Genomic DNA, 13,404 nt, shown 5'->3' with positions numbered 1-13,404 from the left:
GGTCTGTGTGACCCGTCCTGCTCCGGAATCCCAACTGTTCAACTACCATTTGGGGATGGGACGTGTGGTCCCTTAGAGGATGGATGGCCGGGAAGCCCTTTGTGACCACAATGGAGACCACAAGGCTCTCGTTCTCAACCCCCCAAAACCTCAACATCTCCAATTGTCATTTTGTGGAAAGGCAGGAAAAGGGAAGAACACTGCCTATATGATATATGTACAATGTGCCTCATAACAAAGAAAAGACAGAACACAGTCGCACACACACATACTCTCATACTCTGCTATGAGGGTTAATGTTAAAAGGAAACCTTCAGGCTGGTTATTTCATAATTCACAGCAAAATAGAAAAGAGAGACAAAATCAGCAGCATCGTTTATAAGCCCTGGAAAATGGAAGTTTCCAAGCTGTCATAAATAAGGATGGAAGCTTTTGCCAAGTCAGAAATTTTGCCAAGTTTGAAATCCACTCAATCCTTACATCTTGGAGCTCAGAACAGAACACCAACCTTTTGGGATTTGTAATCATTTCTTCTCAGCGAAACTTCTTGCTATTTATAAGGAAGTAAAAACAAAAAGCAAAAAATACAATATGGAAAGTTTTTAAAAGGAGCTGGTTGGGAACATTACAGCATGGTGTGCATCGGGAAGGCAATAATGGTACAGATGGTGTATGTACTGGGATTAAATCCCTATTTAATCAAACAGGGCTTAAAGTAAGCAATATTCTGTGTGTGTGTGAGAGAGAGAGAAAAAGAGAGAAAGAATTGTGTCTTTCCTTGCTGGTACCTCTATCTCTCTCTGCCTCTCTCTCTCACACACACACACACTCTCTCTCCTGTGCAAATACTCCACTCAACTAATTCTAAATTTTTAATGTGTGAAAATTAAAAAGAGGTCAAAGCATATTTCCGTGTGTGGTTTGGCTTGGGAAAGGGAACTAGAGAAAAAGAAGAGAATAATAATTTTAAAAAAGAGAGAAAAGGGAAAGAGAAAATAGGTAAGAAAAGTGGAGATACTTTTCACCAATTTATACTGGATAAAGAAGAATCAGAGCCGCCAGAATGAAGAGCAGAGGCCTGATGGGTAGCTCAGAGTCCGTAGCTGCGGGGTCCCGCAAGAGGCAAAGGGAAAAACCACCAGCCTCAGAGCAGCAGGGCCAGAAGCATGGATTTTATAGGCAGATGGATCTGATTTGTGTGACTTTGGGCAAGTTTCTTAACTTTCTAAGTCTTTGTTTTCTTATGCGTAAAGTATGGATAATCGCGGCATCAATATTATAGATATTACCATCAGACCACAGCCCATGAGGCCAAAGATGGCGTCTGTTCCTCTTATTTGTAGTATTTCCCAGGGCTAGGCTCACTGTCTGACCTATAATTGACACAAACAATATTTACTGGATTTTGAATAGACCTGACGTAAGACGAAATAAGATAATGAAGAATTTAGTATATGTCTCAGTTGGGGTCGTGTCAAGGAAAAAGAACTCACCACAAATGGTTTAAATGGGAGATGTAGGAACGCTGTGGAGAGGAACGGGCAGGTTAGAGGGACAAAGAAGAAACAGTGAGGCACCGGAGACTGACCACAGTGGGAAGCCTTTCCCCTCCTCTAGAATCGAGGGGAACAGACGGAGAAGAGGAGAAAAGGTGGAGTCTGTCTGCAGGACCGCGCCTGCGCAGGGATGAGCCCTGTCAGGGATGAAGCTCCATGCGTGGGAAGGGGGCAGGCGTCTGCCGACCCCTCTCCTCCACCCGACACCTGCTAGTCACTGGGCTGGTCCAACACGCCGGGGAGCCAGCACACCACCACCCCAGAAGTAGCACTTTCAACCATGTGTAGTGAAGGAGGGTGAGTCTGGGTGCAGAGAGAACAGCTGTCAAGGGCGCCATCTTTGCAAAGCACCCTAAATGTGCAATCTCTTAGCTCACGTAAAAACCGAGAACATCCCCCCCCCCCCCCCCAAGCAAAAACTGTTAGCGTGNAAACAGTGCTGGTGACTCTACTTCCCATCCCGGCTCGAGTGCCTTTAGCGAAATTGCATGAACTTACCTGAAGCTGGGGCCTAATCCTTAAAGCAAGCAGCCATGGCCTGCATTTTTATTTAGCAATTCAGCAAGACTAAACACCATATGATGAGAATTATTAACAAGAAATGAAAGGGTGTCAAATACACGCAAAAGAGGCTTTTCCTTTCCTCTTGGGAAACACAGTCAATATTTTAAAAGGAGAGAGGGGGAGAATTTACTGCTCATTAGCTTATGGTTGAGCAGAGATTTTGATTCAGTAAACCCAGGTCCCCAGCGTCTTGTGCTGTGTGACATGGGCCTTGACCGAATGACTGGGAGCTCAGCGCACGCCCTTGGCAGTGTCTTTCAGTCACTGGCTGCCAGACGGGATCCTCAGGGACAGGAACGCCAACGTGACTGACTTACTCACGTGCTACTCTGACTTGTTGCGTTTCCAAGGCAAGAAGCTGCCGGGGCCTTCTCCACCACCTTGTTCCAGTGTCTGGGTGGTCTACACCGTGGCAGGAGGTGTCCTCAGACAAACCATCCGGCCTCATCCTCCACCTCCACCCCCACCGAGGCGGCTTCCCTCACCGGCACTCCCCAGAGAGTCAGGACTGCTCCCGAAGAGCTCGAAGTACTCGGGTTCAAGAGCCATGAGAAAATTCATTTCCAGAACAATTGAAACCAACAAATCCGTCTTCAGTTACAATGGACAAAGCAAACATGTGCTGGGTTGTCATTAGCGAATCAGCAAGGAACCCATACCTGATGTGACTTCTGTGCTCCGTAAAGTAATATTTGGAAAACACGTGTCGTTTCACTACTTGTAAGCCGAGATTTGCAAGGGCTTTGGCCGCGGCACGTTTAAACCACCAGAGGCTTACTGGGGCGGCAGGTGCCTCCCCGGTGACAAAGCTGACCTCACAATTCTGCTTTTCTACAGAGTTTGTCAATGGCGCGTGCCCCAGGCACCTCGCTGGCCTCACCCCAGTCCCAGCCTGCCTCGAGAGTCCATGGGGGTGGCTGTTTCAATCTCCAGCTATCCAGCCCGCCTGCTGGAGTTTGAATCCTGGTGTAACCTGGGCCAACTGCCTCAATCCCTCTGTTCCTCAGTTTACTAGCATTTAAAATGGGAGTAATATTAACATTGGCCAATTTTGAGAGGATCACGAATTAATCCATGGAGCACTTAACACAGTACTGGGCATATAGTGAGAAACCAACACTGGTAACTATTACTACCATTCAGATATTGCAGGCAATCCCATCGTAAAATGCATTAGAAAAGGTGTTAACAACAGCTGAAGAGCCTTAAATTAGGTGCTGGTCAGACTTCCGTAGTACTTATTTAAAATGATTTAAGAAAAGAAAAGCCCAAATGACAAAACGTTTTTCAAGAAGTGAAACCGCATTGCTTCAAACATGAAGCAGCCCCAGCAAGGCCAGTCGCGCGTTACCTACTACAGCTATTACGAGAAGCTACCTCAGGAAGCAGAAAAGAATAATCTGGTTATTTGTAGCTCATTGCCTGCAAATACTTGCTTCTAAAGCTTGAGGGAACTTGAAACAAGTCTTTTCTTTCACACAATCTCTCAGCCAATTCGTTTATTTTTATTCGTAGCCAAAGATTTTNCAATCTCTCAGCCAATTCGTTTATTTTTATTCGTAGCCAAAGATTTTCAAACAGATGATTTTAAAGTTAAAGATAATGTAGACCCCTCTCAAATGATCAAAAATTCTGAGTTAAGGGGTGCCTGGGTGGCACAGCGGTTAAGTGTCTGCCCTTCGGCTCAGGGTGTGATCCTGCGTTCTGGGATTGAGCCCCACATTCTGGCTCCTCCGCTGTGAGCCTGCTTCTTCCTCTCCCACTCCCCCTGCTTGTGTTCCCTTTCTCGGCTGGCTGTCTCTATCTCTGTCAAATAAATAAATAAAATCTTTAAAAAAAATTCTGAGTTAATAAAGTGAGAAGAAAAGAAGGTAGATCATTTTGGGGATATGACCTTCAACGTTTTTTCCTCCAGAATCCTCAAACTATAGAACGTCATTCGAACTCACTGAACAACCATCACACAGGTCCAAACAAATTTTACCCTGTTATTTTATCAAAATCGAATCTGAAAAGAATCCATGTGCAGGAATTGCCTGGGCAGAGTGACAGATCTAGGAGGGGAATCACTATAAATCCTGAGACAGCTTCACAGCCTGGACCACACCCAGAATGACCCAGTGAGTGAACTTCCCTTCCATCTGACTCCATTATTTGCACCCATACAGTCAGTCACCATATGGCCAAGACATAAAAATGAGTCTGTGATTCCAGGGCATTTACTGAGGGACACTCAAGCATAAGTGCACACCCAAGTCCTTCAAAGTATTTTATTAGCAACACCATGTGCCCCCACCAAGCACAATCTTACTGAACACTCATAAGAGCCCGGGGTAGGGGGTGGGGGTAGGTACTATTGATATTATTGTCATCACATGAAGAATGGAGCCATGACATATCGTTCCCAAGGTCATTTAGCTTGTGAGTAAAACTGGGATTCCAACCTGCACAGTCTGGGTTCAGTGCCTACTGCCTCAAATTATTATGCAACCTCCAAATGGCCAATGAAACCTGTTTAGAAGGGCACTTCGAAAAAGCACGAGTCACCAGCACCAATCAGACTCTCAGAAGAGATCAGTATACTTGGGTCGATGAGACAACAGGTCACATTGGATTGGTTTTTCCAGTCCTTAGCCTTCAATTTGGTGCAAAACCCTTTCAAGGTTCCCAGAAGGTGAAAGCAGGCTCAAATGAATTTGAGCTGGGGTCCTACAAACCATGCTTTTTAGGTCCTATCCTAAAAGGAAAAAAATTAAAGAGGGATAAGCCTGGAGGACAGAGACAAGAGGACTGTGAAGTGTGGGCTCCAAGTTAACGGTTATGGTTTGACGGCATCCTGTCTCAATGTCCACTTGTCTCCCCGCCCCCCATGAAAGCACAAGTCATAATATTCATTTGGCTACAAGTCACTTAGAATGGAGGGACAGAGCACTGAGTGTATCCTTTTGCTAGGACCTGGGTCATTCCAAGCTCTTAAAATACCAAAGTACTTTGTTTGTTTTTTAATTCTCTTAAATTTTTGTTTTCTAGGACTGCTTTTTAGCCAATGAAAAATATCCAATGCAAGAATCAGTTAACAATAAATGTATCTAAATTCACAATGTTGGGAATTTTAAAAGTCCCTTTTAGGGGAGAGAAGCTGTATTCCAGGATCTATCATGGGTTTGGGACTCCCCCAAAACCCTCAGTGGTGTTTCTCACCCTCTTCCTTCTGACACCTTTCGTCTTCAGCACCGCCAATGCCACAGAGAGTGATGGTATGTGTTTGAGGAAGGGAGGGGAGGTATACAAGGCCCTACACAGAATGCAAGACACATGGAGATGAATTATAAAACTTTATTGGCTTGTTAAAAAAATGAATGAATTCAGCAAGTACATTTATGGTCTATCCACATTGTTAAAACAGCACTTAAAAATAAAATAAAAATGATTATCCATTATTTACAGGAAACGTGAAAAAAATGACTTTAAAACCTGGAACATTATGGGGAAAAACAGGACATGCTTATGATTCACAGACTGCCTATGGATTACAGCAAATGGATTTGAACAGGAAGTGAATGAAATCCAAGGATTTGTCTTTCTCTGGAATCTCTTGCTAGTTTTTTTTTCCTTTTTTTGTCCTTTTCAGGTTTATTGAGGTGTAATTAACCAATAAATTTGTAAGATAGTTAAAGAGTACAGCGTGACAATCTGATACACCTAAACATTGGAACCGTATCTCTTCCTTTTGTATTTTTGATTATGCTCCATTCATAAATGGAAAAATAAAGGGGGTGAAAATCTCCGTTCTTTCCTTTGCTTCTCACGCATGTTTTTTCCGTGAAAACTAAGGCACAGCCAGTAGCACCCCATCTTGCGTGCTCACTAATGACCATCCCAAAACTCCAATGCAGCACTGGCCTGAAGGAAACCCAGAGTGATCTCACCGTCAGAATCAGATGGCCGGGGGGTTCCCTCGTCCCTGACGACTGAAGCAAGGAAACGAACTAACCCGAGTGGAAAGCCGCCTTCTGTGACAACTGTGTTCGTGTCATTCTGTGGGTTGGGAGTTCTGTTCACCTAATTCCGCCTGGCAGCACCCTGCAGAAAATTATGTTCTTGCTCTGTTCGGGAGAGTCCTTAACCTTCCCAGGTGCCGGAATAAACCTGACATGGACCGTGGTCTCTGCAGGTGTGTGAACACAGCAGAACACACTTAATGAAATGGCGGCCTCTGCCCAGGTTTCCTTGGAGTCCAGTCTGCGGGACCCCAGGGGGCCCCCCTGACCTTGGCTAGACAGGAAGGGCACAGCCCATGTGGCTGGCCACAGCCCCCCTGTGAAGGCCCCGGATCATGTGAGTCCCGTCTCTCCGGTGGCTCTCCCTCAGCATCTGGTCTGGACAAGGCAAGGTGAAAACAGCATTTACTGCTGTGTGGGGGGATTAGATGAAAACCAAGGAGGAGTGCTAGACAGAAAGGACCAGAACAATGCAAGAGTGCAGCATTCGCTCCACGGTGGCATGAGAGAGGTTAGTTCAGGCTCCGTTCATGTTTGGTCCTATTTTGCAATGAACAGCAACAACAAAAGCGCGCGCAAAGCAAACAAGCAAGCAAACGAAAGCAAACCTCCTGTTTGTCATGGAGTCAGTTTAGATTGCTAGTGAGAGAGGGAGAAAAGTCAGGGACTTCAAGCAGATCGAGAGAAAAGGAGAGATGGAGTGGGCACGCCTCCATCACGCATGCTCTGGGCACCTGGCAGAGCGCTGAATTCCTGCCTTGTTCTCCTGGAGCTGTTTGCTCCTCGACCTGCCCGACAACCGTGGCCTCTGCTCTGTCCAGGGGGAGTCTCGAGCCCTAACCACTCTGGGTGTCCTTCAGAAGAGTGGGAAGCAGAGGCCAACCCCCTCTGTGCCCTGTGTGGGGGGGTGGGGCTGAGACTATTTCCTTCTTGCCGGTGCCCCCTACTTTTGGAAAGAACACTCGATGGGTCAAAATGAAATGGGTCTGGGCTGGGAGACCAGGATTGAACACCCAGGAATTTCTCTCATCGGGAAATGCAACTTCCTTGGCCTCAAATCAATGTGTCTGGGGATGCCAGTGGGAGTTCCTCAGTCTGTCTCAGCGGCCTCGGAGGGTCTCCGCAGGATCCCATTTAAGACACAGGGCCTGAACCACACGTCTTGAGGTGGCAAGCCTGTTTTCCACCCACCAGCGGCTGCACCGGTTCATCAAAGACCCATGGAGGGGCCAGAGTGCTCTCCCATGGAACCTGGCTACCCCCAAGTGGGCCAGGCGCAAGGGACACTGGTGAGAGGAAGGCCATGTCAGACAAAACAGGAGGAAGGACTTGCTAAGCTTGTCTCCCGCCACTCAGAAGTGGGGCCAGTAGGGAACGAGGGAGAACACTGCCGCAAGACAGTCCCAGGCAGGGGCACAGAGCCAAGGCCCCAGCTAGCAGAAGTCACAGGAGAGCCCCAAAGGTAAGGGACATGTGGCAGATCCCGGGGGCGCCAAAGTCCGTGGCAAAAAAGCTCTCAATGGCCATGCCTGAAAGTGCGTTTGCAAAGGAAAGATAGTAGGAAACAGAGAACAATGATGTTGCTTTAAGACAAAAGTAACAAACTGGCAGCCCACAGACATGTTTTGTTGGCCTATATAATGTTTTAAAAATAACCAAGCCAACTTTTTAAAAATAGGGACATTTCACATTTTAAAAAAAAAAATCCAGGTTTCAAGTTTCTCTTAAAGAATCAGAAGATTTGGGAAACTGGGGCCCCATTCCCGGGAGGCAGGAGTTGGCTCTGCAGGGCTGGGTGTCTGCACACCCAGCGCACACCCTTTACCAAGGGCACCTGCCTGACACCAAAACACCAGGTCCTGGTTGGGGAGCGATGGACTTGATTTCAGCAAAACTGCTGCCTGTCCTTTTCAAATGTTGAAAAAAATACATGCTACGTGTCATTAGGAAGCTGTAAAAAGATGTCTTGTAGGGGACATAAAAAAAGCAGAGGATGAAAGAGGGTGGTCTAGAGGATAGAAATGAGAAGATATGTCACTGACTGTGGTCTTTGGGGATTAAAGAAAAATGAAAAGCAAGGAACACAAGAACCATATGAAACAATTTTCTAATAGCCTGCTGTTTTCATCGTTCCCTAGGAGATGTCAACTGCTCTTTGATATATTAAATTGCCTTATCTGTCCACTTCTCTCCATTTTAAAACAAAAATCTACCCTGCAAGTCTTCTAGCTATTGAGTACTAATATTCTTTCTTTTTTTTTTTTTTCCTTTTGGGTCTGGGAAACGTATAAAATAGTTCTTAGACAATTCATTGCCTTTTTCTGGTTCCATGGAATAAAGTATAAAAGGTTTTAAAAAAACAAACTTGTACTGAATGGCTGATATTTAAGAATGCTTGGGGTACTGATAGCCTCGGCTCTCAGTATGAATTTCCTTTTCCTTTCAGGGCTCAAGATTTCTCTAATTAGCTGGCTTCTTTGTAAATCAACAACTTTGGGAAAGATCAAAATCTAGCAGTGACAGCAACTGTCATTTAGCAGTGAGCAAGAAAACGGGAATTCAGGGAATATTCAGACCCCCCCGCCACACCAAGGGCCAGCTGCTCTCCCACTCAAATGTGTCTTTGGAAAGCAAACGTTTGAGAACAAGTGGCCTGTGTATGCTTCAGAGACACTGCCCCTCTCTGAGGCAGGGGTATGAAGTAGGCAGGTTCGATGCTGTAATCCATAGGACCCTGTGAAGTGTGTGTATCAAGCAATAACATAGTCAGTGGCTAATGTAAAAGATACAGTATAAAATAGTCATCACGAATAATCCTTTTATACCAAGTGGTGCCTGAATGGATCCTGGTTTATTAAGATTAATGCCTCGGTTACACAGGACGCAAAACAATGTTTCCAAACATGTTGGACTAGTTAAAAATCTATAAATCCTTAAAGCTGAACTGCAAAACTCGAGTAACTATTTCAAAAAAAAAAAAAAATTTTTTTTTCAAACGTCAGTAAGTTTCCAATCCAGCCATGGTGTCTATGAGCAGGCCTTCACTGTCAGAGCTGATTGTGCTTTGAAGCGAAATGCCCGGGGCCTGGCTCTGCCATCTCCCTCACGAGAAAAGTGTGAGGTGAGGTGGGGCGAGGGCAGCCAAACCTGTCTGCAGGACAGGGATCCTGCCTGGCACAGGCTGAGCAAAGCCGACAAAGGTCACGACAAGGGCCAAGCGAGTGAAACAGGTGTCCTCGACAGGACTAAGGCAGGGACTCGGCTTCTCTAGCCCCCAGGCTACCCTCTCGGCAATGAGCTTGGACCTGATAAAGCGCATACTCATTACCTCTGTGCTGCTGGGGTCAGGAAGAGCCTTCCTGCCCATGAAAACCAGCAGTAGTGTACTATGTAGTAGGGGACTATCCTTCTTAGAATATGGTCTCCTGCTCCCAGCAGGCCAGCCATTCTGCCCGCAGACCTTTTCAGAGTAGAAAAGCTGCAGTTCTGTCATGGGAACAGCATGAGATACGGCGGCCTTCTCACTAGGAAACTTCTAAAAAGCAGGTGGATCGCAGGGGGCAAGTAAAAGGACATGCACGCCATATGTGTCTATTTCACTCTTGCAGTTATTCTGAAACTGACTACGCCTAACCTAAATCTATAGCCCCGGCCACAGAGCTGCTTTTATTTTTCACCTGCTAACAAACTTCAGAAAAATCATTAGTGTTGATTGCATGACTCTGGACCTTTATTGCCAGTGAAAGAGAAAACCTCTCAGTGGCCTCACCAAGGCCCCACAGCGATGCCCTTAACTTTCTCAGTCGCTGTGTTGTAGATGGAAAAGAGAGACTTTCTGAATTCAGTCTTTGTTAAACATCAACAGACAACAATGCTAAACTACGCGTTACGTGGAGATTAGGCTGTTTAGTGTGTTCTTATACTTGTCCCTAAATTTAGATTCTTTTTTTTTAAAACCCTGTAGTTCACCTTTAATGAACAGAAATAGTAAGAATCAATACATTTCCAGTACGGTCAAAGAGCACTCCTTTCAGAAGAGAAGCGTAATCCAATGGAATCCCATTTCAATTTCGTATTTGAACAATTGCAAGAACAAAAAGGGAAGCATTAATTGAAGGTGTTTTCTTGAGTGTTTGCTCAGCAGCCTGGTAGCTGCCTCTGCAGCGGTACTCCCCAAATATAGCTCACGACAGCCGCAGGCTTCACACAGGACCTCCTGCAAACACCACCCACATCTACCAGAAACCCCAGCTAAGCGGCACCTCCCGGGAGAAGCCAACGCCCGTCCCAAGAGTCCAGCTTACAAGGCAGCATCAACCAACAAGCACCACAGCCCCCTTCTCTGTCTTTTCCTTTATTTCAGCTACCCATCCAGTGGGATCTTATGAAACAAAACAAAACCTAAAAGAAACACAAAATAAAACATAAGTCATGCTCAAAACAAAAATCAATGAAAATTAACATACAAGTATAATCACTTTTAAAAAGAACATAATAAATAATCAAAATTAAGGCACAACATGGAATATGCTTTAAAACATAAAGGAATAATCACAGAACACAAACTGGGAGAAAAACATGCATCTTGTTGTCAAGCCACTTAGTTTTAAACTTCAAACTGATTTTACGTGGCCCAGAAAATACAGGAAAGGCGTGCAAAGGATTTCTGCACATAGTTCCTTGCAACAACAATCTCAGATGTTAGCATCTTCATTTAAGGAGGAGAAATCTGTGCACAATATAGATGAGCCCTGGAGAACTTTTATGTACAGTGAAGAGAAAACAGAACTCAACAGCAAATATCAACCCGAATCCTGATTTTCTTTCCCCACTTAATTTCATCAAATTATTTCTAAAATAACGGATTCATTACTCAGCAACCAGACTGGAGAACTGGCTAGCTTTAACTGTGAAATACTGGACCACACAGAGATTTAGATTCTTTCCCAGGAATCCTAATATTAAATAATTAATTGCCTAAATTCATTTATGTAACGTACCACAGACACGGCATGCACACATAGATAGATGGAACATCTATTATATAACATATATAGCATACAACATGTGATATATTGCCTGTATATATATTGCATGTGTAAGACATAAAGTATATGTATATATTATATATGTAATATATAATACTGAATATTAATTAATCCTACAAACGTTAATTGAGCAGTGACCAAACAGCACACACTACAGTAGATGATACAACAATAAAGAAAACAGAGTTCCTTGACCTCAGAGACTTAACTGTCCCACAGATGGAGAAAGATGAGTACATCACCTGCACAATAAATAACAGCTAATCTTCTTCTAAGCTCTTTGTCCAAATTATCCCTCTTCAGTACACAATAACCCTATGTGGTACTTTCTATTATTGTACCCACTTTCCTGGTGAGAAAACTGAGGCCCTGTGAGCAAAGCAGCTTGCTGGAGGTCCAACCAGTGTGGGCGGGAGCTCAGATTCTGACCCAGGAGTACAAGCTCTGTACCCCTGCGGCCACCCTGCCCTGTCACTGCAGTGAGCACAAGATCCCTCCAACTTCACTAGGAAAACCCAGCGAGAACAGGGGAGATTCATTACATATAACTGTGTGCGTGTAATCTGCACGAAGCTTCATCAGATCCCTGAGTGACAATATCGATGACGTCGTGGTAGAAACCCCCAAGACATGTTCAAGTTCAGCTTCGGAAGACTCTGGATCTTCCTCAACCTGGCGTCTGGTCTGCAGGCGCTGGTGTCATCTGCCTCCAGAGCTGTAATTACCACCACCAATCTGTATCATCATTTACAACAACACTGGAAGAGTCTACAGAGCTTAATTTCCATGGCTCTTCTCTCTCCCGCCCTTCCAAGTCTCAGGAAAAGCACTCGGTCCGGACGCCAAACATCACTTATGGATTTAATCACCCATAGAGCACTGAACGTGCAGGAGGCACACGGTGGTGCCCTTATGAAGACTCCCTCCCCTTCCTGACTTCAGTCTCTTTTCTCGAAGTTCAGCCTCCAGGCGGGCGTAAGCCAGAGTGCACTATGACCCAGAGTGCACTATGACCCTAGAACAAGCTTGCCAAAGTACCTAACCAAACACCTTGAGGTTCTAAGAGGGTGGGTCTCAAATTCCTTCCCACGGAAACAATAGGATTAACATTAGGATATCCAGTTTGCCAATAAAAACAGGAGGAACAGGGTGATACGAATAGAAGACATCATCCCCAAACCAAAGATTGGTTGATTCAATATACCGCTCTCTCTTGCACCTTCGGTTCTGAAAAGCATTTGATTTCGAAATACTAACAATAACAGAACAGATTAAACTGTTAAAGTGAGCCTTACTTCCTTCCAATGGGTTTATGGCACAGGAACTCTTCAGAGTTTACTCATGTCAGCGTGTTTATAGCAGGCCCCAAGCCACCCTTCCTTTGCTCCAATTTGCCATTTTCCTCCACTTGAGGCCCACCCAAGCTCGTTCCTACAGTTCGGGAAATAATTTGCTTTGCTCTCTGGGCTGCCGTTCACTCAGGCTGCAACTGCACCTCCTTAAACGGATGTCGAGTGTCCCTCTTCAACCTCCTTCTGCTTTGCCTTTCGTGATGCATCCTTCTGCAGGAACCGTACCTCAGCGCCACACACCCACGCCACGAGGGGAGTAAAGCCAAGCAGAATAGCACACGTAACATCTTCCTTGTGAGGCAAAGCCAGGCTGGTGCTATGATAAGCCATGTGCCGTGTCTGCATTCAAACTGCTACTAACCTCTACCCTCTGCCTCCAGGAAGGCAAGTCAGACTCCTCTCCGATGCACTTGATCCTCACAAACGGTTGGCGCACTAAAGATACGCCACCAGAGAGTGAAAAGCCAGTCTGATTTCAAGACTTGCCTCTTTTATAAGGAAACGTACCTGGTGCTTCATCTTTCTAAGGAGTTGATAGTAAAATTTAATCAGGGCCCCAATTTACTGCCAGGATCTCCTGAATCTGCCCACTCATGTTACAGGAAACTCAAGAAAGGGGCCACAAAATGCTATCAAACAATAGATCATTATTTTCCCCTAGTGAGGGGGAAAGTTTTTAGACCACAACAAATGGCTGAACATCTTGTGGGTTTAGCAGCCAAACGAGCTGTCTAGCTTCTGAGCCTGAAATATAGATATTTTGACAATGTGACATTCTGAAGGATTTGCAGCATTCCGATGGTGCATGGTAGTTATCGTGAGAACGGCTCTTTTATCAAAAAAAAAAAAAAAAAAAAAAAAAAAAAAAAAAAAAAAAAAAAAA

The 13,404-nt window shown here is 45.0% G+C and overlaps 1 protein-coding gene across 5 annotated transcripts in view; it reads right to left on the bottom strand.

Moving 5' to 3' along the window:
* NTRK2 (neurotrophic receptor tyrosine kinase 2) overlaps positions 1–13,404 on the bottom strand; it is a 334,675-nt gene that overhangs the window by 191,974 nt on the left and 129,297 nt on the right. The window contains exon 12 of one of the 5 annotated variants that reach the window (XM_011219454.3): positions 5,443–10,522. The exons of the other annotated variants lie outside the window; for them this stretch is intronic. Coding sequence (XP_011217756.1) covers positions 10,485–10,522 — 38 coding nt within the window. The 3' untranslated portion in view covers positions 5,443–10,484. Of the gene's footprint in view, positions 1–5,442; positions 10,523–13,404 lie in introns of those variants that run through there. 5 annotated transcript variants of the gene reach the window in all.

Source organism: Ailuropoda melanoleuca, chromosome 17 (genome assembly GCF_002007445.2).
Source record: "Ailuropoda melanoleuca isolate Jingjing chromosome 17, ASM200744v2, whole genome shotgun sequence".
In the NCBI taxonomy this organism is placed as follows: domain Eukaryota; kingdom Metazoa; phylum Chordata; class Mammalia; order Carnivora; family Ursidae; genus Ailuropoda; species Ailuropoda melanoleuca.
This window is presented reverse-complemented; position numbering and strand designations above follow the sequence as displayed.